Below are 25,219 nucleotides of genomic sequence, written 5' to 3'. Positions count from 1 at the left end.
TGTCAAGTTGTTTATATCTGTGTGTATGTGCCGGCATGAATCTGTGTGTCAAGGTGTGTGTATCTGTGTGTCAGTGTGTGCATCTGCCAGTGTAAGTATCTGCCAGTGTATGTATCTGTGTGTCAAGTTGTGTATATCTGTGTGTATGTGCCAGTGTGTATCTGTGTTTGTATGTGCCGGTGTGTGTCTGTGTGTCAGGGTGTGTGTATCTGTGTTTGTATGTGCCAGTGTGTGTATCTGTGTGTCAGTGTGAATGTGTGTGTGTGTGTGTGTGTATGTAACTGACACACAAATACACACACACACACACACATGCACATGTTGGCACACAGATACACACACAGGCACATATACACACACACTGCACATACACACATACACACACTAACAGATACACACACATTGGCACACAGATACACAAACTGGCACATTCACTTACTTTTGTTCTTCCTTCAGTGCTGCAGGCTGCTGGCTGAGGGTGGTGTGCCACTTCTCAGTCAGCAGCCTGCAGCTGCTCACTCCCCGCTGCGTTCCCTCTCCCTGCGCAACGGAACCCCAATTTTGTTCACGCGGAACCCTGGTCTAAACTATTAAGTGGGGCAAATGCTATGGAAACCTGTGGAACGAGCAAACAGACTGTGATTCCTCCCCTCTTTACATTTTTGCATACATTTTTAGAATAGAGCAAATTGATAAATATCCCCCATTGTCTGAATAATATGTAAAAATAATGGTCACGGGAAGTTTAGTTGCACTGTAGAGATTATGGTCTTCAGTGTACTCCTTTAATAAAGTGTAGTGTAACAATATTTATAAAGTATATACATTTTTTACATTGGCTGATTTTTATATTTTCTTAATGTAATAATGATAAAAATGTAATGCAATAAATATATATATATATATATATATATATTGTATTTACAAATAAAACAGATCACTACTTTGCACTCCATATACAAGTTCATTTGTGTAGTTAAGGGGTCTCCAAGAGTTTGTCATCAGTATTGGTATGCTTTGAAATATATCACAGTTAAACATTGAGGCCACTAAGAGCAGAGACTAAGGTGGAACAAACAAGCAGCGATAAGATAATTCCCACAGATGTTATAATCTCATCACAATCATCAAAATAGCACTGTGATTACACAAATGTGATCAAATCAGAGCACACTGAATAGCTGGCAATGTCTGACGCCTTGTATGAGAGCCAAAATTACAAGCAAATGTAAATATTAACTAGATTCTCAACATTGTTAAATAAAATTCTTGATAATACCCTGGTGATATTTATCTTTCATTTTATGTGCATGAATGTTTGTGTAAGATACATAATGATGTCACAAAGTAATGTGGCCTACCTATCTCTTACCTGTACGTGGTCCCTGGTTTGGTGGCATAAAATTGAAAATTCTGTTTTCCAGTGACTGAATAGTATCTTGGATTTTCCTTGTCAGCAGAAAGCTTCAGATTGTAACCTATAATAGGTCCACTTGGAAACATTGGAGGAAACCAGCTCACTTCAATTGAGTCTGGATTAGTATTAATAGGATCTTCAATGATTGGAGGTCCTGAAGGCTCTATAATTGTAATAACGATAATAATAATAATATAATTATAATATATGGATTTTATTGGTGATGTATTACTTCTATAATAGTTACATTTTCTTTTTCTTTTTTTTATTATATTTCTTTATTTGATTTTAACAAATACAAATTTACATGCGAAATTCAAGATCACATCATCGTACTATAACAATCATAAAAACAAGACACATAATGACAAACATTACATAAATGTACTGCATACATACAAGTTGTAGCGGAGAGCCGATCTTTCACAGCTATTCTCCACTAGAGATCCCAGTGAGGCTCAGGAACAAGGTGATGATAAGTCCACAGGCAAGGTTTCTAGCAGTTAGAGTAATACAGCAATATCCCCATCGCAATCCCAATAACTGGACGACACACAGTTTCAGGAGTAGAACTGACAAGCTTTATTCCACAGTTCCTTATAAAGCCCTCTCCCATGCAAGGGAGGAGGTTCTATCACTTAAGACATTATCCAATCTGTGAACAGTAACCTCCCACACATCTCCTCCCCTCCTCTAGCATCATAATCCCCTTATCATGTACATAGTTTTACCCAAGTTTTGGATGTACCCTAAATACTTGGGGTACATCCACAAATCCAATATCTCCAGATAGCCCTAGTCTGGAGGAACAACATATTTTAAAATCAGCCCATTCGGATAAACGGTTCGTGAGATATGGGGTTCCAAAGATTTGACCGACCGCATGGGTAAAGTATCCGAAAACAGTTCCATGCATTTTGGCCCTGCGGTCGGTCACAGAAAAGGGAATGAAACAGACGAATTGCCTGGGTTATAGAGACTAAGGGGAATTCGCATGAATCCCCTAGTTCGTGAGTTTCTTTCTACCGAACGGCGGGTCATTCGGTAGTTTCTATACAAATTTCTGGACGTATGGAGGTCTCAGCGGTGTTTGCCTAGTCAAGTGTCCGATTTTAGTTCCAGACACTCGACGGCAAAACACCGCTGTTCGGTAGTTTAAGATGGCCGCCGCCACGTGTTCGTATCCCGAATGGCGGCCACCCAGAGGACAAAGACCACACTGCACGAATAGGTAATTACCCGTTTGTAACATTGTTGCAAACGGTAATTGAAGGCACACTTTACACAGGGTGGTCTGGTTGTTCGGTAGTTTCATTCCCTTGTTTCATTCGAATGATTCTACCGAACAACCAGAGGAATACAGTACTTTACACACATTCAACTGCCAATATACCCGGATACAATGATTTCTATGCATGTTCACACACATTAAACTAGCAATATGACCAAATACAATTATCCCCATACATGTTGTAGGACAGCCCGGTACCAATCCGCTACACAAGTATTCTATATCGGGGCAGAATTATATTTATCCTTTAAAGGGAAAAAAATAAAAAATACCAAATTAATAGTTACATTTTCAAACTATATCCAGAGAGACTAGCTGCCCCCCTGATAAGGTACATAAAAAATGTGATTATGTGTTCCCAAATCAGATGTACAGTGTTCAATTGGGTGCAGTGCCAAACACATATATAAAGGAATACCATAACTGTCTTAGCCTGTAGCCTGTAGCCTGTAAATTTTAGTGATAGAACACTGTTTAGCATAGTTTATTTTTTTGTTGTTTTGTTTTTACATTTTCTTCAGATTTCTTAAGTACATTTTTCATAATTTTTGTTATTTTACAGTTACTGCTATGGTGATAAAAGACCTAGGAGTTTGAAATTTATCTTGAAAATCATTACATATTTGGCCAGAAACTTGCTAAAAGTAGCCTGTAACCTTTAGAGATAGAAGACTGTTGTTTAGCATTGTTTGGCATGCATTTAAACTGTTAGTAAAGATAGAGCTTTGATGCTGGGAACATAAGCAGAGAGAGTGAATGTGAACTTTATATTTAAAGTAAGAACTGGAAGCATAGCTGAGAGTTTTTGTATTTTGCCTATTCTGACCTTAATACATATTTACTGAAAATATGACTTTCATGCCAAAGCAGAGATAAGGCTTTTAATAAGAAATGTGCATTTTAAGCCACTATACGTGATAAAGGCTAACAAAGCATGAACTTTGAGATGACCTGTTAGTGGCGAGATTAAATTAAAGCGACACTGTCCCCCCTCTGGTCCCCCCTTGCCCTCCACACACACACGCTCTCCCTGAAAAATGAGAATTTCAACTGTATTGGAATTTCACTGACATTCCAATTCAGTGAGAGATATAATTGTAACGGACCGTTTCAGCATAAAAGGGAATAAAGTCCGTTTAGGCGATAATCCCCTTTTTGAGAGACAGGCACAGCTACTGCAGAACACCAAACTCCCGAACTGGATACAAGATAACACTCCGAACTGGAACAGCTGAACAAGAAAAGCATACAATCCGCTTACACTCCTGGCAGTCAGCTTACAATCCAATTCCCCCCAAGAACGAGACGACACTTCATTTTGAGGGTTAAACAGGAACTCTGGACTGGCTCATCCAGCCTGGCTTTTATTTCCAACTCACACATACAGGCCACACCCAGGGGGAGGCATAAAAGAACCAATGACATAGATGTTACATCCCACACATCCCCTCCCCTTAGTGTGACACATAATCCCATTATGCATACAGTTTAAAATATACTTTTACACAACTTTCATAACTTTGAAACCCTACATCGCATCCACATAAAAACCACATATTCAGACTCAGCATACTTTAAACATAAACACTCTCAAAAATCATACCAATCCCTTCAGTAAATAAAAAGTTACACGGAAGTCCTTTTATGACCGACCGCAAGCACCTTTTCTTGCCCAAAATAGTTCCATGGATTTGGGCTGTGCGGTCGGTCCCTTCCTGGTATAAAAACGACTAAGTCCCGTTCGAAGTGTGTTCGGTACTTCGACTTTAGTCGAAGTGTCGAAGTGCAGTCGATGGTACGGGTCGGCGGTGTTCGAGTTAAAGTGGCCGCCGCCACGTGGTCCTTTGTCCAATGCCGGTCACTTCGACGGCTTCGACACCTTCGGTAACTTCGGCAACTTCGGCTGCATCCGAAGTGCCCTCTAGTAAGTGCCAATCCTTCTCCAATAGTCATTAAATGGGCGAACACTGTTCTTAAAGGGCCCAATCTCCCAGGGCCATAATCGCTGGGCAGGAGGCTAGCAACCAGGCCTCTCCAGTTCACAGTGGCGAAGCTGGTTTCGCCACACTTCTCCCCTTTACCCATTAGACTAACAGGGTACCTGACCTTCTGCCGGTCAGTGCCCTGGTTAGTCCAGCAACCCACCCATACAACAGAACCAACAGAGCAGCCCACCCACAATAAACGGTTACTACACCTGGGTGAGGGAGAATCTTGTCCAGGTTCAGGTGCCTCACCACGGCTGTGTGGGGAGCTGATAGGCTGCCTTGGTGGGTTGCTGAGGGGTCAGAGACCAGCGGTACTCTGTCCTGTTGCCAGTACTACCACGGGGTTAGTCCGGTTGGAGCCTGGTTGCTGGAGACCGATTGTCTCCCCTTTGGATATATGGCTCTGTGGCTGGGGGACAGGACCGACCGTCCCTACCCCTGGTGCTGTAAGTGCAGAGACTACGGTCCCATCTGCACAGATGTGGGGCTTAACATCTCCCCTTGGTGGGTTAGGCTGCCGCTGGAGAGAGGGTGTCACAAGCTCCTCTCTCTGGATGGTAAACTGCCGCTGGGGAGAGGGGTTAGCAGGCTCCTCTCCCTGCCACTCTCTCTGCTGCTGGAAAGGGAGACCAGCTGTCTCCCCTTTCATTCTCTTGTCCTGCTGCTGGGGTGCGAGACCGACTGTCTCTGCTCCCCGGGTTACACACTGTCGCTGGGGAGGAAGGGCGATACCTTCTGCTCCCTGGGGTACACACTGCCGCTGGGGAGGAAGGACGATACCTTCTGCTCCCTGGGACACACACTGCCGCTGGGGAGGGAGGACGCTGCTCTCCGCTCCCTTCACTTCACACTGCCTTCTTGGCATCTCACTTTGCTGCTGGGGGGCAGGAACAACTACCTCTGCCCCCTGTACCTCAGCCTGCCGCTGGGGAGGATGGACGACACCATCAGCTCCCTGGGGTACACACTGCCGCTGGGGAGGAAGGACGGCACCTTCTGCTCCCTGGGACACCCACTGCCACTGGGGAGGGAGGACGCTGCTCTCCTCTCCCTTCACTTCACACTGCCTTCCTGGCATATCACTTTGCTGCTGGGGGGCAGGAACAACAACCTCTGCCCCCTGTAACTCAGCCTGCCGCTGGGGAGGATGGACGACACCATCAGCTCCCTGGGATACACACTGCCGCTGGGGAGGAAGGACGGCACCTTCTGCTCCCTGGGGCACACACTGCCGCTGGGGAGGATGGACGACACCATCAGCTCCCTGGGGTACACACTGCCGCTGGGGAGGATGGACGACACCATCAGCTCCCTGGGGTACACACTGCCGCTGGGGAGGATGGACGACACCATCAGCTCCCTGGGACACACACTGCCGTTGGGGATCTGGGCCGGAATTTAATAGTTCTACATAGTCCATCTCCAGCCCTTGTTCCATGGCAGCGAAACGGCGGAGGTCTTGTCCCAGTCCAATAGATCTCGGGCCCTGTAACATCTCACTCCGGTAATGCACGATAGCCCAGTACCTTGACTCTGCTGGACTACCGAAGTCGACGTCTTCTGTTAGGGCCTTCCACAACAGGCCAGGGCTAGTGTAGTGATCCCCCTCCGGCTGGATGCCCTCTGCCCTCCACGTCTCTGGCTGGACAGTGCACCACCACAGTGCCCGGTATGAGACGTCCAGGCTCAGTTCCCTTTCCACGAGGTACTCAAGTTGTCTTACCCGCTCCCCTCCGGGTTGGTCCCCCAGAAGCGGCATCCGCCAGGCCATTTGTTCCTCCAACAGGTATGCGACACCAGGAAAGCACTGCTGCCGTTGATACTGGACTTCTTCCCGGGCATCATACCATAATCTTATCCGGGCATTATCTCTCCATTCTAATTCACTCTCTTCCTCAGGTGTGTGTGTTGCCCAGGTGTGCGTGTTGCCCATTTTCCCAAAATCCTTCGTAGATAGGGGCGCTGTACGGGTACTGGCGTTGCCCTCACTTTGTAATCCAGGAATGGTGTTGTCTGTAGCTGTCCCTCTGGTTGTAGGAACGATCCCGCCGCTTGCCACCAATTGTAACGGACCGTTTCAGCATAAAAGGGAATAAAAGCCGTTTAGGCGATAATCCCCTTTTTGAGAGACAGGCACAGCTACTGCAGAACACCAAACTCCCGAACTGGATACAAGATAACACTCCGAACTGGAACAGCTGAACAAGAAAAGCATACAATCCGCTTACACTCCTGGCAGTCAGCTTACAATTCAATTCCCCCCAAGAACGAGACGACACTTCATTTTGAGGGTTAAACAGGAACTCTGGACTGGCTCATCCAGCCTGGCTTTTATTTCCAACTCACACATACAGGCCACACCCAGGGGGAGGCATAAAAGAACCAATGACATAGATGTTACATCCCACACATCCCCTCCCCTTAGTGTGACACATAATCCCATTATGCATACAGTTTAAAATATACTTTTACACAACTTTCATAACTTTGAAACCCTACATCGCATCCACATAAAAACCACATATTCAGACTCAGCATACTTTAAACATAAACACTCTCAAAAATCATACCAATCCCTTCAGTAAATAAGAAGTTACACGGAAGTCCTTTTATGACCGACCGCAAGCACCTTTTCTTGCCCAAAATAGTTCCATGGATTTGGGCTGTGCGGTCGGTCCCTTCCTGGTATAAAAACGACTAAGTCCCGTTCGAAGTGTGTTCGGTACTTCGACTTTAGTCGAAGTGTCGAAGTGCTGTCGATGGTACGGGTCGGCGGTGTTCGAGTTAAAATGGCCGCCGCCACGTGGTCCTTTGTCCGATGCCGGTCACTTCGACGACTTCGACACCTTCGGTAACTTCGGCGCTTCGGCAACTTCGGCTGCATCCGAAGTGCCCTCTAGTAAGTGCCAATCCTTCTCCCATAGTCATTAAATGGGCGAACACTGTTCTTAAAGGGCCCAATCTCCCAGGGCCATAATCGCTGGGCAGGAGGCTAGCAACCAGGCCTCTCCAGTTCACAGTGGCGAAGCTGGTTTCGCCACAATAATTATTTTTTGTAACGGAACCGCTGGCACCCCGACCGGGTACCTTCCGTTGATGGATGCTCCTAGTGCTTTCAGAGGACTTCAAGCACTCCGCCAGACACCATAACCACTGTAGACTCCCATGAACCGCCGCAGCTTGTTTGGGGTCTCACCGTCTCCACCCACTCTGGACCCAAGACCAGGGTCCAGCTTCCAGTAGGTCAACCTCTCAGAATTCCAGAGAGCAGGAACAGGACCAAGCTCTTAGCAGAGCTTAGTGATTATACCCTGGGGAGTATAGTGATTATAGCAATCCCCAGAGTGTAGTTCTCCAATCCCCCAAACATGAGCCGAAACTTAATGACCATACACTGGCTTTTATGCAAGTCCCCATGCAAGGGGACATTCCACAGGGTGGGACACAGTACAACCAATAATTTACAGGAAAACCGTAAAACACACCCAGCACAATCATACAATCCCTCCCCTCTGCCTGTGATATAATTACTGAAAACAATGGGTTAATGTAATTTATCACAGGCAGGAAAAATACACTTTTTATACATACACTGTAACTTTAAAAATATGTATCATATTCACATAAAACATACATATTCAGAATCAGCATACTTTAAATATACACATAACCAAATCCCTCCTCATACAAATCCCTCCAGTACATAAAAAGTTAGCCGGAAGTCCTTCATGACCGACCACAAGCACATTTCCCTGCCCAAAACAGTTCCATAGATTTGGGCTGTGCGGACGGTCAATTTACAATGTTAAAGTAAAGGAGTTTAAGCATGCGTGGGATAGACATAAGGCTATCCTAACTATAAGATAAGGCCAGGGACTAATGAAAGTATTTAGAAAATTGGGCAGACTAGATGGGCCGGATGGTTCTTATCTGTCGTCACATTCTATGTTTCTATGTAAAGGCAGTTCCCTTAGAAAAACTACTAAGTCCCATTCGAATGCACAAACGGGCCCCGTTCGTGCAAATAGCACAGTGTAACATGGGATTCGAATTGTTGAACGCACTTCGACTTTAGCCGAAGCGTCGAAGTGGAGGAGAAGGTAAGGGTCAGCGGCGTTCGTGCACTTGTGTAGCCAATTTTAGTTCCAGGGATTTACTGGCACACACCGCTGACCGCGTTCGACTAAGTTAAAATGGCCACCGCCACGTGTTCGTTTGTCGAATGGCGGCCACTTCGACTACTTCGGGACTTCGGCTGCATCCGAAGTGCCATATAAAAAGTACCAATCCTTCCCCATAGTATATGTAAAGGGCCAGAAGTAGTGAAATACACTCCGATATGGCTGAATAATGTTTTTTAAAGGGCCAAATCTCCCAGGGCCATAGTCATGCGGAAGGAGGCTGGCAATCAGGCTTCTCCAACAGCCAGGGGAAAAGGGCAGCTTGTCACCTAACAATCCAGTGACAAAAGGCGTTTTGTCACATTACTATTATATTTATATAACGCCAACAAGTTCCGTAGTGCTTTACAATGGGTGGACTAACAAACATGTAATTGTAACCAGATACGTTTGACGCACAGGAACAGAGGGATTAAGGGCCCTTCTCAATGAGCTTACATGCTAGTGTATATTTCCTCTGCCTGACACTTCTAGACACTGGGGGGAGCTACCACTGTGTAGAAGTATCAATCTCCACAGTCGTCATCAGTAATGGCTGATTTCACCGTAGGGGGTCTTTGTGAATTCTCCATTACATGTGGAATTATGGGGCTTACTATCTATGTTTTTATATATGTTGTTGCTTTTTTTAATAAATGTTATTATTATTGTGAAGAACTTGGTGCTTCAAGATAATCTCTTATGTGACACATGATGCTATAAGAGGTTTTAATCTATTTTATTCACTATAGTAGGGCAGATGGAACTACGACATATATTGTGAACAGGTCATTGTATATTTGTTTTCCTTCATATCTGGAAAGTAAATCTGTATAATATTGTTTAGTATGTTGATTTAATTTTAATATTTCTATCCAAGTTAACCATGGATTTTATATAACTGACTCTACTCCAGTATGAATATCTAATGCAGATTATTATTTTTATAGAATAATAACGTAACTGTCTTTCCAAGGAAATACTGTCTTCTGCATTGCTGTGACCTGCTGCGGATTAAACTAAAGCGTTAAAATAAAGCATAGAAAAATTACCCTCCCAGTGATGTAATTAATTCACAGAATTGGCTTGTCATTTTTGGGGGGGGGGGGCAAAATGGTATATAATGACTTTGTAAACAGTAATGTAGAATTTTTATAACATTAAATAAAGACTCACTGAATTATATAATATTATTTCCAAGCTGTGTACTGTAGTACAGCTTGGAAATAATGCATACTTATCATGGTACAAACAAATAATTAAAAATGGAAATATAGAAATAATTAAAAAAAAAAAGTTGTAATACATTTGTATAGGATGAAAGTACATTCAATTCCATCTACCTGTTTTGCTTGCAGAATTGCTAGCAAATGTATTGGTTTCACCTTAACTATAAAAATATATATTTCCTTCCTTCGCCTTTCAACCAATTCTTAGCCAGGGAAGAGCAGGAGAATCGTCCTACAGAACAACCTTTTGCTTTACATAACAGCAACTACAGAATATGCTCTATATTGTTCATGTGATATTACGCTATAGGAGTGCAGTGACACAATTCACTCTGTTCTGATGTTAATGGAATCAGAGTCAAGAGCATAGCAACAGCCTAGGAAGGAGAGGAGGATGTTTGTTTTTTGTTTTTTTTAGTTTAACATGCGCAGACCGTGTATGTAAAAATATATTATCTACAAAAAATTGTATAGTCACTGTGTAAGGAAATATTAGAATTTAAAGTGAAACCGCTAATTTGTTCTTTGTTTCTCATTTAGATAGATATTTTTTTTAGCTGTATCCTGCTTCTCAAGTCCCTTATTGCTGTCTGTTCACATATAGAATCTGGTTAGAGTAAAACTAATGTATCTTTGCTCCTGTTTCTGTCTGATATATAGCAAGATGAGAGATATCACACCATGATAAATAGATGGCTAGATAGATAGATGGCAAGATAGATAGATGGCTAAATAGATAGATGGCTAGATAGATAGATGGCTAGATAGATAGATGGCTAGATAGATAGATGGCTAGATAGATAGATGGCTAGATAGATAGATGCAAGATAGATAGATAGATGGCTAAATAGATAGATGGCTAGATAGATAGATAGATTAGGTAGATAGATCTATTGACATTTTGCATATGTACGATTTATCAAAATGAAAATAGATGTTCCTTGTATACAATTACCATGTACGGTTGCAGATGTGCTTTAATTTATTCATACATTGTTCTATGTTACTCACACGCTACATGTTAAATGCAAGTTGAAAATGTATTCCTACCTCCAAAAGCAAGCGTCCTGTAGGCAAGACTGGATGAAGAAGGGAAATGGAGCTGGCAAATAATCCAGATAACTCTGAACCAATACTCCGTGTACGGTTGCAGATTACTCACTGTGTAAGACGTTTCTGTAACTATCTGTATTAACAGTATAATGAGTTAATATAAGTAAATAATCCGTCACATTCCAAACCATTTGTTGATTATTTTTCCAATATTATCAAACAAAATAATGGTGAAATATGTCTAATATCAAGAGTAACAGTAAAGTGTGTGAAGATGGCTCAATTTTAGTGTTGAGTATCTGAAATTCTAATTCCTGTTACTAGATCAAGGTCAACTCAAAAAGCACAATGTAGCAAAGCTGCAATTCTGAGACTGAATATCTACTACCTTGTTTAGTAGATATAGCCCATTTCCCGGTAACTGGATGACACACAGTTCTGGGAGTCAATTGATTTTATTGAGGCCACACACGGCTTTTATGCACTGACCCCTACATGGGGTCTCCAATACATTAAAACAGGGGTTTCAATCCCAAGATCCTCTGTGCCTGAGATAATTGCGTGAGGAAAAAAATATATAATTCCTAATTATCTCTCAGGTACAGGAAATCCATACAAAATTACAGTACCCCAAAAGTGTACCCACTATACTCACGGACCCCACAAAACATACATCCCCTGATAGCCCCGATCTGAGGATATAACATATCCAAAAATTACTTTAGATCGGTTCGGAGGAACGGGAATGCCATCGAGGTAAAGTTTTGACCAGCCAGACACGAGGCGCTAGCCCAAAACAGTTCCAGGAAAATAGGGACTAAATCTGTGATTTAACGTCTAAACCGCAGAGGAGAGAGACTGTAAGGTCATGATTTATACATTAAACCTGCTTCATTAAGCTAAAGTTGTTTGGGTGCCTATAGTTCCCCTTTAAGATCCTACTTTTGCAAAAAATAAAGTTAATAATGACATAATGAATTCCCACAGATGCTTTAAAAATAGAATATAAAGTAATTTATACTGTTTTAAGAGATAATTGAGTGAAGCCTTCTATGCAATGTGTATGGCCACCTTGTAATACTGACTTTGCTCATGCTTGAATTACAGTGCTCTTGCACTGACAAGATCTTTGCTATATATTAGAGTCAGAGGCGGCTCTAGACTTTATGAGGCCTTAGGCGAAATGCAAACATGAGGCCCCACTAACAAAAAACCGTCGCATATACACATTGATGCACTGTCTACATGTGTATGTGCCTGAGAGTGTGTCTGACAGAGAGTATACTTGTGTGTATGAATGTATGTCTCTGTGAGCATGTTTGCGTTTTTGTCTGAGACCCTATGTGTATGGGGTAGCTGCTTGAAGTGTGTTGTGTGTATAGGGGGGGTGATGGTGAGAGGGGGGTGATGGTGAGAGGGAGAAGGGAGGGTAATGGTGAGAGGGAGAGGGGAGGGTAATGGTGAGAGGGAGAGGGGAGGGTAATGGTGAGAGGGAGGGAGAGGGAGAGCGATGGTGAGAGGGAGAGGGGGTGCGATGGTAATGTGAGAGGGAGCGGGGGGTGATGGTAATGTGAGAGGGAGGGGGGTGATGGTAATGTGAGAGAGAGGGGGTGATGGTAATGTGAGAGGGAGGGGGTGATGGTAATGTGAGAGGGAGGGGGTGATGGTAATGTGAGAGGGAGGGGTGATGGTAATGTGAGAGGGAGTGGGGTGATGGTAATGTGAGAGGGAGTGGGGTGATGGTAATGTGAGAGGGAGGGGGTGATGGTAATGTGAGAGGGAGGGGGTGATGGTAATGTGAGAGGGAGGGGGTGATGGTAATGTGAGAGGGAGGGGTGATGGTAATGTGAGAGGGAGGGGTGATGGTAATGTGAGAGGGAGGGGGTGATGGTAATGTGAGAGGGAGGGGTGATGGTAATGTGAGAGGGAGAGGGGGGTAATGTGAGAGGGGGTAATGTGAGAGTGAGAGGGGGTAATGTGAGAGGGATAATGTGAGAGTGAGAGGGGGTTAATGTGAGAGTGAGGGTAATGTGAGAGTGAGGTTAATGTGAGAGTGAAAGTGAGTAATGTGAGAGTGAGAGGGGGTAATGTGAGAGGGGGTAATGTGGGAGTGAGGGTAATGTGAGAGTCAGGGTAATGTGAGAGTCAGGGTAATGTGAGAGTCAGGGTAATATGTGAAGGGGGTAATGTGAGAGTGAGGGGGGTAATTTGAGAGTGAGGGGGTAATGTGAGAGTGAGAGGGGGTAATGTGAGAGTGAGAGGGGCTAATGTGAGAGGGGGTAATGTGAGAGGGGGTAATGTGAGAGTGAGAGGGGGTAATGTGAGAGTGAGAGGGGGTGATGTGAGAAGGAGGGGGTGATGGTGAGTGGGGTGAGGCTGAGGGTGGTGACGGAGGGTTATGCGGAGGGTGGTGAGGGGGTGATGCTGAGGGTGATGCTGAAGGTGGTGGGGGGGTGATGCTGAGGGTGGTGGGGGTGATGCTGAGGGTGGTGGGGGTGATGCTGAGGGTGGTGGGGGGTGAGGGTAAGGGTGGTGGGGGGTGAGGCTGAGGGTGGTGGAGTGTGATGGTGAGGCTGAGGGTGATGGTGAGGGTGGTGGGGGGGTGATGGTGAGGCTGAGGGTGGTGGGGGGGTGATGGTGAGGGTGGTGGGGGGTGAGGCTGAGGGTGGTGGGGGTGATGGTGAGGCTGGGGGTGGTGGGGGGGTGATGGTGAGGCTGAGGGGGGTGATGGTGATGGTGAGGGTGGGGGGTGAGGCGTGATGGTGGGGGGTGAGGCTGAGGGTGGTGGGGGGTGATGGTGAGGGTGGTGGGGGGTGAGGCTGAGGGTGGTGGGGTGATGGTGGTGGTGGGGGGGTGATGGTGAGGCTGAGGGGGGTGGGGGGTGATAGTGATAGTGAGGGTGGGGGGGTGAGGCTGAGGGTGGTGGGGGGGTGATGGTGATGGTGGGGGGTGAGGCTGAGGGTTGTGGGGGGTGAGGCTGAGAGGGGTGGGGGGTGATGGTGAGGGTGGTGGGGGTGATGGTGAGGGTGGTGGGGGGTGATGGTGAGGGTGGGGGGGTGAGGCTGAGGACGGTGGGGGGTGAGGCTGAGGACGGTGGGGGGTGAGGGTGGGGGGGTGATGGTGAGGGTGGTGGGGGGATGAGGCTGAGGGGGTGGGGGGTGATGGTGAGGGCGGTGGTGGGTGATGGTGAGGGTGGTGGGGGGTGATGGTGGTGGGAGGTGATGGTGAGGCTGAGGGTAGTGATGGTGAGATTGGTGGGGGTGATGGTGAGGGTGGTGGGGGGTGATGGGGAGGGAGAGCCTACCTTTCCCTGGTGGTCCAGTGGGCTCCCTGGTGGTCCGGTGGCCACTGCTCCCGGTCTGCAGCTCCGCAGAGCTGCAGACCGTGTAGTCTCGCGAGATTTCAGAGCGTTGCCGTGGTAACCCGCGGCAACGCTCTGATTGGCCAATTCTCGCGAGTCACACGGTCTGCAGCTTTGCACACTGCGGAGCTGCAGACCAGTGTCTGCGATGGTGGCCGGGCAGCCAGGAGGGGCCTCGCACCCGGCGGCATACCGGGCAAGCCGCCGGGCCCCCTCCTGGTGTCAGGTCCTCGGTCAGTGACCGAGGACCTGACACACTCTGCCAACAGGCGGTTTAGGCGGCCGCGAGGCCCCCGCCAGCGCGAGGCCTTAGGCGGCCGCCTAAACCGCCTAATTAGAGAGCCGCCTCTGATTAGAGTTGCAATGTTCTATAAACACTGTCTGCTGTTTCACTCAAGTGCTCAAACATTGAGTATTTTACTTGATATTCTATTTGATTGACTTCCTGTTTTCTGTTCTCGTAGTTTTGGACAAGTAGCGATCACTTACTGATTCCTGATCTGCTTTCTGGATACTGCCCTGATACTGCATCTGATTAATTACATTAAATAAAATATTTTAAAGAAACAGTATTGGCACCCAATCTACTTTATCTCAATGAAGTGGTCTGAGTGGAGGGGGGAGGGGGGTAAGAAGAGGGGGAGGGGGTAAGAAGAGGGGGGAGTAAGAAGAGGGGGGTAAGAAGAGGGGGGAGTAAGAAGGGGGTAAGAAGAGGGGGGGAGTAAGAAGAGGGGGAGGGGGCGTAAAAAGAGGAAGGGGGAGTAAGAAGAGGGGGTGGGGGGTAAGAAGAGGGGGAGGGGGGTAAGAAGAGGGGGGAGGGGAGTAAGAAGAGGGGGGAGTAAGCAAAGGGGGAGGGGGAAGTAAGAAGAGGGGGAGGGGGAGTAAGAAGGGGGTAAGAAGAGGGGGAGGGGGGTAAGAACAGGGGGAGGGGGGGTAAGAGGAGGGCAATTGCCCCCTCCCCTGTCCGCAGGCATCGTGCGGGCAGCCGGCAGGGGAGGGAGGAAGAGAGGACCCGGGAGCTCAGCCTGCAGCTCCTCTGGCTCCTTCTTGCGCGAGCACAGATCGTTGCCGCGGTTACCACGGCAACGTTATGGCTCTTGCGAGAGTAAACTCTAGCCCTGGAGCTACGGGCTAGAGTTCACTCTCAACACTGTGACCACCAGGGATTCCTGGTGGTCGCAGTGGTGAGAGTGAACTCTAGCCCCATAAACACACTGCCCCCACACACCATACACATTCACATACTGCCCCCCATACACCCACACACACCATACACATTTACACACATTGCCTCACACACACACACACATACACTGCCCACCCATACACACACAGCCCCCCATACTAACATTGCCACACACATACACAGCCCCCTCATACACACATTGCCCCACACACCCTACACATTCAAACACTACACCCCCTCACACACACTGCACCCCTTACACATTGCACCACTGCTCCTATACCCTACTACAGCCTCATATCCCAGCAGACCCCAGGTAAGTTGTCAAACTGTTCTTAAACGGTTTGACTACTTACTCTGAAAGGGGGGCCCGGCCCTCCTGGCACCATAACGACTACACAGAGCAGTAGTGGTTATTGTGCATGGATTATTTCTTTAAATAATCTACAAGTGCCCCAATAGCCAGCAAGCCAGCCAGCCCACAGGCCGGCCAGCCAGCCCACAGGCCGGCCAGCCAGCCCACAGGCTGGCCAGTAGCCAGCCAGCCCACAGGCCACCAGTTAGGCTTACAGCCAGCAAGCCCACAGCCTGCCAACCGCAGCCAGCAAGCCACAGCAAGCCACAGCCTGCCAGCCGCAGCCAGTAAGCCCACAGCCTTCCAGCAAGCCCACAGACTGCCAGCCAGCAACAGTAATTAAGGTAAGAGGAGCCAACTTGGCCTAGGTATCAGCGAGCTATGTTGTGTTGCTATATTGTGAATAGGAACCAGAGTGTTGGAGAGACCCCCCTCCAGGCCCCATTAGACTCCATTGTAGTCTCTAATGGGTCCTGGAGGAAATTCTTTCGAACACACTCTCACTAGAATGCTCCCCCCCTCCATGGCCCATTAGCCCTCAATTGTAGTCTCTACTGGGGCCTGGAGGCGACTGTTTCCAGCAGGGACACTGAGATTGCCTCTGTTAGAAAGACCCCCTTCCAAGCCTATTAGACCCCATTGTAGTCTCTAATAGGGCCTGGAGGGGATTCTTTCTAATACACTCTCTAAAGGACACTGAGATAGCCTCTGCTCGAAAGACCCCCCTCCATGGCCCATTAGCCCTCAATTGTAGTCTCTACTGGGGCCTCGAAGGGATTATTGCACTTTTGTTCCTTGTGTCTAAAGATTGTGTAGGGTGTGGCTGGAGGCGGTGCATGGAGGCGGGACATGGGTGGCGCTTGCTGCAGAGTATGGGTGGGGCCTGTAAGGGGGCCCTTGATTTATTTTGCCCGGGGGCCCTGAGGGTTCTCAGTCCGCCCCTGTCATCAAGATTAAATATCTCAGTCAAGGAGGTGGGGCCAGTCATGGAGAGAGCAGCGCGGCATAATACCTAAATGGTGTCTAGGGCACTATGGCCTTAGGAATACATATTTGTGTTCCTTTAACCCCTTAAGGACACATGACGTGTGTGACATGTCATGATTCCCTTTTATTCCAGAAGTTTGGTCCTTAAGGGGTTAATCACTTTCATTTTTCCTGATTTGTTTAAGTTAACATTCCAATTGTAAAAAAAAACTACTGATTTTAATATCATCATCAACATCTGTTAGATTACTACTACTTCTAGAGCAATGTTTTTTATCCTCTGTGTCATGACCTATATATTGGTCCCTGTGCTCTTCAGTGGGTCTTCAATGGCTAGTACAGACATTTTAAATTTATTAAGCCCAAGGCAACTTCCTACAATACATTGTTTACAGTAGCAGCCCTGCTTTCCTAAGCACAACCGAGACCACTCTGACCCTGGAAACAATCCAACCATTCTAGAAAACGTCAATGACAACTCATGATGTATTTGTAATTTGTCAGCGAACTCATTATGAGTTTCAGTACCTCTTACCTGGGTATAATGCCAGTCGCTTGCAATGTGCACATATTTCCACTGAATGATATATGCTGCATCTGAGATATTGGCTGCTTTCCATCCCAATGTAACATTGTGTGACCGAATAAAGGATGCGTAGGGTGGTGTGGGCTCAACCAATCCATCTGTAAAATAAAATGACCAAAAGAAAAGCATAGAAAGTCAGCATTTTGTCTTGTGGTGTGCTTTCTGTCCTATTGATGGTCATGCCAAACTTGGTACATTTAAAAAATATGCTGTTTGTAGAAAACTTTCAATATGTATATTTTAAGTATAGAAAATGGGCACAACAATTATAAAATGTTCCAAAACATTTTAATATATTCAAATTCTAAAATCTTCATGTTTCAAAACGTGTTTGCTCTTTCTTATGTTAACTTAAATTGCTAAATACCCCCAAACTGAACAATAGAGAATATCATAATTATTGGCTATTTTGAGGTAGCCAATTAACACTGACCTTAAATAACTTTTCCAGACAAATATTTAACAAAAAAGTCAATTTAAAAAGGCAAATCGTTGCGGACAGATCCATAGAGAAGTTTCCTTTTTAAGTAGCCATTGTTTCTACAATTACAACTACAGTTATGTTTTGTTTTGTTTTTTCTTCTCCTTTGAGATTTTCTTTCAAGGATAAGCAGCTGATTTTGTTTGTTTGTTTTTAGAATAGTTTAACTATTAGTTTAATTAGTTTTAAAAGTTTATTGTTTTGCTATATTTTTTTATTTTCCAACATTAGAACAGCTATTCTTTAGTACCCATTTTAACTAAACTGAGCACTGCCTTCCTATATTTTCACTATGAGCTTTTCTCATTTTATTTTATTAAAGGAGCACTATAGTGTCAGGAACACAAACATGTATTCCTGATCCGATAGGGTTAAAACCACCATCTATCCATCTCCGTCCACTCATGCCTCCCTAAATATAGTAAAATTTTACTTGTATTCAAGTCTGGAGCTGCTGGCCCTGTCCCTGTTTCCTTTAGACCTGCCCACTGCCTGCTGACATCAGCAGAAGTGGTAGCCTGATCCAATCACAATGCTTCCCCATAGGATTGGCTGAGACTGACAATGAGGCAGATCAGGGGCAGAGCCAGCATGATTCAAACACAGCCCTGGCCAATCAGCATCTCCTCATAGAGATGAATTGAATCAATTAATCTCTATGAGGAAAGTTCAGTTTATGCATGCAGAGGGAGGAGACACTGAATGTTGGGATGCATTTTAGGCAGCCATGACCCAGGAAGGATCTCTAACAGCCCTCTGAGGAGTGGCCAGTGAAGTTATCACAAGGCTGTAATGTAAACACTGCGTTTTCTCTGAAAATACACTGTTTACAGCTAAAAAGTCTGAAGGTAATTCTACTCGCCAGAACAAATTCAAAAAAGCTTTCAATGTGAATGTCAATTGAAGCACTTCTAACCACTCTCCAACCATACACCCAATTCATGTTCTTATAAGTCTATAAAAAGCATGAGTTAGTGACATTACTTTACTCCTGAAATTACAGTTACATTATTTTAAAGGGACAGTCTCTGTGAACTATTCTTTGTTTGTTTGTTGTAATATCCGCATTACAAATTCCATAAATTTTTTTACGGTTTAAATTTTTTAGTGCAATTAATAACTATATAGTTGCTTTTTTAGTGTTTATTAAAACGAATACTTTACCTAGTCTGCTAGATCAAGATATTGTTATGCAAGACTGATTGCAGGAACACGATAAAACGACTGTAAATACATATTTGTATTGAAACAGAATAACCTTTTAATCCATTGAAGACACGTGTTCAAATACTACTGTAAATGTCAGGACAGAAAAACAAGGAGCCAAGACAAGGTGTTGTGTTTACAATTTGTATAGGATAGCAAGCATGATGTTCTTGGTTGGATGAGCATGTATCGGCTAATGTATGAGTCAGAGGGGTCCTTAGGAATTGGGATCTCAGACCCATATAAAACTGGCAATTACATTTAATATATCACTGACAGAACAAAAGGAGGTTACAACAAAAAATCTCTTTACTGTTTTCTTGCAGAGACTTATAAACACTGTACCAAACAATAATCCAAAAAAGGGCAATTGAAATTAATATTATTTTAGAAATTTTAAGTAACTTCTGAGTCTACATTAAAAGGGCAGGGCAGGGCTGGGCCGTCCATAGCCCACGGTGGAGCCATGGCTCCAGGCGGCCTTCTGACAGTGGTGGGCCAGCGGCTCTCTAATTAGGTGAGTTAGGCGCCTGCCTAACTCGCCGTAGGGCAGGCAGACTGTGTTAGGTCCTTGGTCCCTGACCGAGGATCCAACACCATTAGTGGGCCGGTGGCTTGCCCTGTATGCTGCCGGGTGTGTGACCCCTCCAGTCTGCCCTGAGAGGCAGAGAGCCAGCACAGTCTGCAGCTCCGCCGTGCGTGAGCTGCAAACTGTGCAGTGTCTCGCGATCTCTGGCCAATCAGAGCGTTTACACAGGTTACCACAGCAACGCTCTGACTTCTGAATATCGCGAGACACTGCACAGTCTCCAGCTCACACCCGGCAGAGCTGGGCAGACTGGAGAGACAGCCTACCGGACCACCAGGTGTGACAAAACCCCTATTTTTCCTTCCTTGTGCTGTGCTCATCCCCAGTCCAGGAACCTCTTAGAAACTTTGTGTTTTACTTGCCTCCCATTCAGTATTAAAAACTACCGAATTAGATCGACCGTTAGCCCTGATTTCATGGAACTGTTTTGGGCATAGGACCATGTGCACGGTCGGTCAAAAATGTGACTTCCATAAAATTCCTGAACCCCTGAACCGATCTGGGTGATTTTTGGATATGCTGGCGTCCCAGATCGGGGCTATCAGGAGATGTGACTTTTGTGGAGTTTTCATGTATTTTGGAGTTTTTGGTATATTGTATGTTTTTGTACCTGAGAGAAAATGTAATTATATGTTTGTGTGCTCAGGTAATTATCTCTTACACACACTCAATGCACCCCTTACAGACACACACACTGCATTACATTACATACACAGAAACACACCTTGCATTCCTTACACAAAGAAACACAGATTCACACAATACATCCCTTACACATTTAGAAACACACAATGCATTCCTTACACACAAACACACACTGCATCCCCTATACACACACTACATCCCTTACACAAATTGGTATCCCTATACATTCTATAAGAACACACACACATTAAATATTTTACAATAACACATCCCCTACACACATACACTTCACTCCCTGTAAGTGAACTCATGGGTGGGCCATGTAGATGGACTTATATACTCACGGTCAGGCCCTGGAGGCCCAGGCCCTTGAGCTGTGTAAGGGGCCCCAAAAATGGAGCTGCTTCCTGTTTGTTGATTTTTGTGAGCACTGTTACAAACAGTCTCCAGAGAGCCTCTTCTACAACAGATCAGTGGAGCCAGACTGCAGCCTGAGCCCATCATCATCATCTTGTCCTGATCTTGTGGTAAGTAGGCATTCCCATATATTATTAGTGGCACTAATCTCTAATTTACCTCACATTAAAGGGCCACTATAGTTACCAGAACCACTACAGCTTAATCATAGGCGTGCGCAGCCTATAGCATTAGGGTCATAGGTGTGCGCAGCCTATTGCATTAGGGTGTGCACCCTAAAGCACAAACACACGCCGCATGTGTATGTGTGTGTATATATATATATATATATATATATATATATATATACACACACACACTGCTGTGTGTGTGCTGTTAGTGTGCTGTGTGTAAGGGTGCTGCTGTGTGTGTATGTGTGAGGGCGCTGGTAGTGTGCTATGTGGGTGAGGGTGTTTGTGTGTGTGTGTTTGTGAGGGTGCTGTTTGGGTGTGAGGGTGTGTGTGTTTGTTAGGGTCCTGTTAGTGTGCTGTGTGTGTGAGGGTGCTGTTTGTGTGATGTGTGTGTGATGGTGCTGTTTGTGTGATGTGTGTGGGTGTTGTGTATTTGTGAGGGTGCTGTTAGTGTGCTGTGTGTGAGGGTGTTGTGTGTTTGTGAGAGTGTGGTTAGTGTACTGTGTGTGTGTGGGTGCTGTGTGTGTGTGGGTGCTGTATGTGTGTGTGTTCTGTATGTTTGGAGGGATTGTGGAGGTGGGGGCAGATTAGTAAATATCCCCCCTCCCTTCGTACCTTATGTAGGGAGGGGGGATCCTTGCTGCCATGTGCCATCCCTGGTGGTCCAGTGGAGAGTTAACTCTAGCCTACGGGGCTAGAGTTAACTCTTGCGAGATCTGAGCATTGCCACGGCAACGCTAAGATATCGCGAGAGGAACCTGGTGGAGCTGCTGTCTGGAGTTCCCCGGGTCCTCTCCTGCCTCCCTCCATGCTGCTGTGGGCCGGTGAGGTAGATCTTTGATCTCCCCGCCGGCCCATGGAGGCGTAGAGCAGAGCCGGCACTCAGATAGCGCCGGTTCTGTGTGAGCCGACAGGGGAGAATAAAGTCCTGGGGAATAAAGTGTGAGAACTCTCCCAAGATTTCCCCCCCCCCCCCCAAAAAAAAATAATATACACTCCAATGTGTGTGTGTGTGTGTATATATATATATATGCACACACACACACTGACACGCATACTCAGACACACTCACTCATACATTCACAGACAAACATACACACACACACACACATTCACATACACTGACTCACACTCATACATTCACAGATACACATACACACACACATTCATATACACACACACACACATTCACAGACACATACACTGACACACACTCATACATTCACAGACACCCATACATACATTCACAGACACACATATACACACACATTCAGACACACACATACAGACACATACACTGACACATATACACACACATTCACAGACACACAAATTATTATTTTTTAATAAAAAAAATGTCCACCCAGTCTCCGTACCTGGAGTGCTGGCGTGGACACGCCATGATTCCGGCTCCGGCATCAGCAAACGGCGCGCGGTGAGAGGGAGCAGACAGCACACAGCTCCCTCGCCGCGGCTGAGATAAAGACAGGCGCCCGACCGGGGGGGGTTTGGGGTCCATCACCTCTTGCCCCCCCATGACAGGGGGAGGAAGGGGGGCATTTGGGCGCGCTGAGTGCCTGCAGGAACGGTGTTCCTGCTCATAAAAAGCGCAGGAACTCCGTTCCTGCAGGACTTAATCCATAGGCGTGCCGCGGGGATTAGGGTGTGCCCAGGCACACCCGGCACACCCCGTGCGCACGCCTATGATTAGGGTGTGCACCCTAAAGCACAAACACGCTGCGTGTATATGTATGTATATATATATACATATATATACACACACACACACACACACACACACTGCTGTGTGTGTGTGTGCTGTGTCAGGGTGCTGTTAGTGTTATGTGTGTGTGAGGGTGCTGGTAGTGTGCTATGTGGGTGGGGGTGTTTATGTGTGTGTGTTTGTGAGGGTGCTGTTAGTGTACTGTGTGTGAGGGTGCTGTGTGTGTGCGAGGGTACTGGTAGTGTGCTGTGTGTGTGTTTGTTAGGGTTCTGTTAGTGTGCTGTGTGAGGGTGCTGTGTGTGTCGTGTGCTTGTGAGGGTGCTGTTAGTGTGCTGTGTGTGTGAGGGTGCTGGTAGTGTGCTATGTGGGTGAGGGTGTTTATGTGTGTGTGTTTGTGAGGGTGCTGTTAGTGTACTTTGTGTGAGGGTGCTGTGTGTGTGCTCTGTGTGAGGGTACTGGTATTGTGCTGTGTGTGTTTGTTAGGGCGCCGTTTGTGGGTGTCTTGTGTTTGTGAGGGTGCTGTTAGTGTGCCGTGTGTGAGGGTGCTGTATGTGTGTGGGTGCTGTATGTGTGCTGTATGTGTGTGGGTGTGCTGTGTGTGAGGGTGCTGTGTGTGTGTGGCTGCTGTCTGTGTGCTGTCTGTGTGTGGGTGTGCTGTGTGTGAGGGTGCTGTGTGTGTGTGTGTGTGTGTGTGTGGGGGGGGGGGGGGGGTGTTGTGTGTGTGAGGGTGCTGTGTGTGTGGGTGCTGTCTGTGTGTGGGTGCTGTATGTTTAGGTGATTTGTGGTTGTGGAGTTGGGGGCAGATTAGTTAATAAATATCCCCCCTCCCTTCTTACCTTTTGCTGATGCTGCCTTCCCTGGTGGTCCAGTGGAGGTGGGGATCCATGCTGCTGTAATCCCTGGTACACCCCGTGCGCACGTCTATGAGCTTAATGTAGTGGTTCTGGTGTCTCCAGCCTGCAGGCTTTTTAATGTAAACACACTGCCTTTTCAGATAAAAGACACTGTGTGCAGAACTGGCATTGGCCCATATGGCAGATCATACGGGTGGGGCATTTTGATGTCACATGGTGGCATATCATATGGGTGGGGCATTGTGATGTCACATGGTGGGCAGAACATATGGGGGCGCAAATCCTTCACTGGCCCTGTCCGAGGCAAGGGACTTGTCGTGATAGGACGCCGTCAACAGTGATAGATAACTTAGAAATCAAAGTAGAGGGTGGAATTACATGCATACAGGAGCTATCAATATGATTAGTATTAATTAAGCTCATCTCAGCAAATAGAAGAAATCTGGAGGCACATACCTTGTGTGTCACTGTAAGAAGCATTATCTCGGGGTATACAATGGAAGTCAGTGGATGTTATCTGTAATGAATAAAACATTTGCACAATATTTTACATTTTTGCTTCACAGTTTCAAATATTTAAAGGGACACTATGGTGTGTTGACTTTAAGTAGCTTCTTTAAAGACATCCACAAGTAGTTTTGTGCCTTGGGCATCAGCAAAACAAGGTAAATTCATGTCATTTTTTTTATATCATTCCCTCTATTTTTTTATCTCTTCCCCCTTTTTGTTTTCTATGTCTCCTTGCTCTTCCCATGATCTTTTTCATTACTTTACTTTTGTACTTGTTACTAATTCTGCTACATTTTTATGACTAAGCTATTTTTTGTTATTACTGATCATTATTTTGTTGATTTCTCAATTACAACTATTCATATTAAAAAAATAAATAGTTTTATTAGACTGTTTGAAGTAGTGGGTATGTTCTTCATTTTCTAATCATAGGAAGGAAGAACAATTTTAGTAAATGATTAAACAAAATTACACAGGAAAAAGGTTTGGCTTACACAGACGTGGGTAAGCAATTTAAAACATACTATATCCACATAACTAGAAAGGTTGATCCAACAAAACTGTGGACGTTTGACTGCTGCTGTTTGTTTATTGGTCATTTTAGTGAAATAGAATTGCAGACAGATAAACATATACAGGAAGCTCTAAAGTTCATATGACCACGCACAGCATGTAATTTATTAGCAGAGAGCAATCAGCCAACATTATAGGACCCTTGGTGTCTGTCGAGATTTAGGTAAAAATCTGCAAACTGCTTTGCCCCATTACCGAGGATTGGCACCATGGTACTCCTCACATAATGATTATTAAATATGTCCCTGGCATGATGAGCTCCACATTTTTTTAGCAAAAGAAAAAAAATTTTACTACAACAAAATGAGTCAATATCAATGTTTGTAGCTTGACAAAAATTGCCAAGGAGACTGTTTTTAAAACTATTAATACATCATTGAGGAGAGGCATATGTTGGAAAACTACACTGAATATGTATTTCGTATTGTTATATACTCA

The 25,219-nt window shown here is 45.6% G+C and overlaps 1 protein-coding gene across 1 annotated transcript in view; it reads right to left on the bottom strand.

Moving 5' to 3' along the window:
• Nucleotides 1-25,219, bottom strand: part of ROS1 (ROS proto-oncogene 1, receptor tyrosine kinase) — a 295,800-nt gene that overhangs the window by 268,388 nt on the left and 2,193 nt on the right. Inside the window, exons 2-5 of the mRNA XM_063441784.1 lie at nt 24,155-24,215; nt 17,563-17,711; nt 11,136-11,271; nt 1,373-1,580 (exon numbers count right to left, since the gene is read on the bottom strand). Of these exons, the coding sequence (XP_063297854.1) occupies nt 1,373-1,580; nt 11,136-11,271; nt 17,563-17,711; nt 24,155-24,215 (554 nt within the window). The remainder of the gene's footprint in view (nt 1-1,372; nt 1,581-11,135; nt 11,272-17,562; nt 17,712-24,154; nt 24,216-25,219) is intronic.

The sequence above is a fragment of the Pelobates fuscus genome, chromosome 2 (assembly GCF_036172605.1).
Source record: "Pelobates fuscus isolate aPelFus1 chromosome 2, aPelFus1.pri, whole genome shotgun sequence".
NCBI classification, from domain to species: Eukaryota; Metazoa; Chordata; class Amphibia; order Anura; family Pelobatidae; genus Pelobates; species Pelobates fuscus.
The sequence above is the reverse complement of the archived record's forward strand: the minus strand, read 5'-3'. Positions and strand labels throughout refer to the sequence as shown.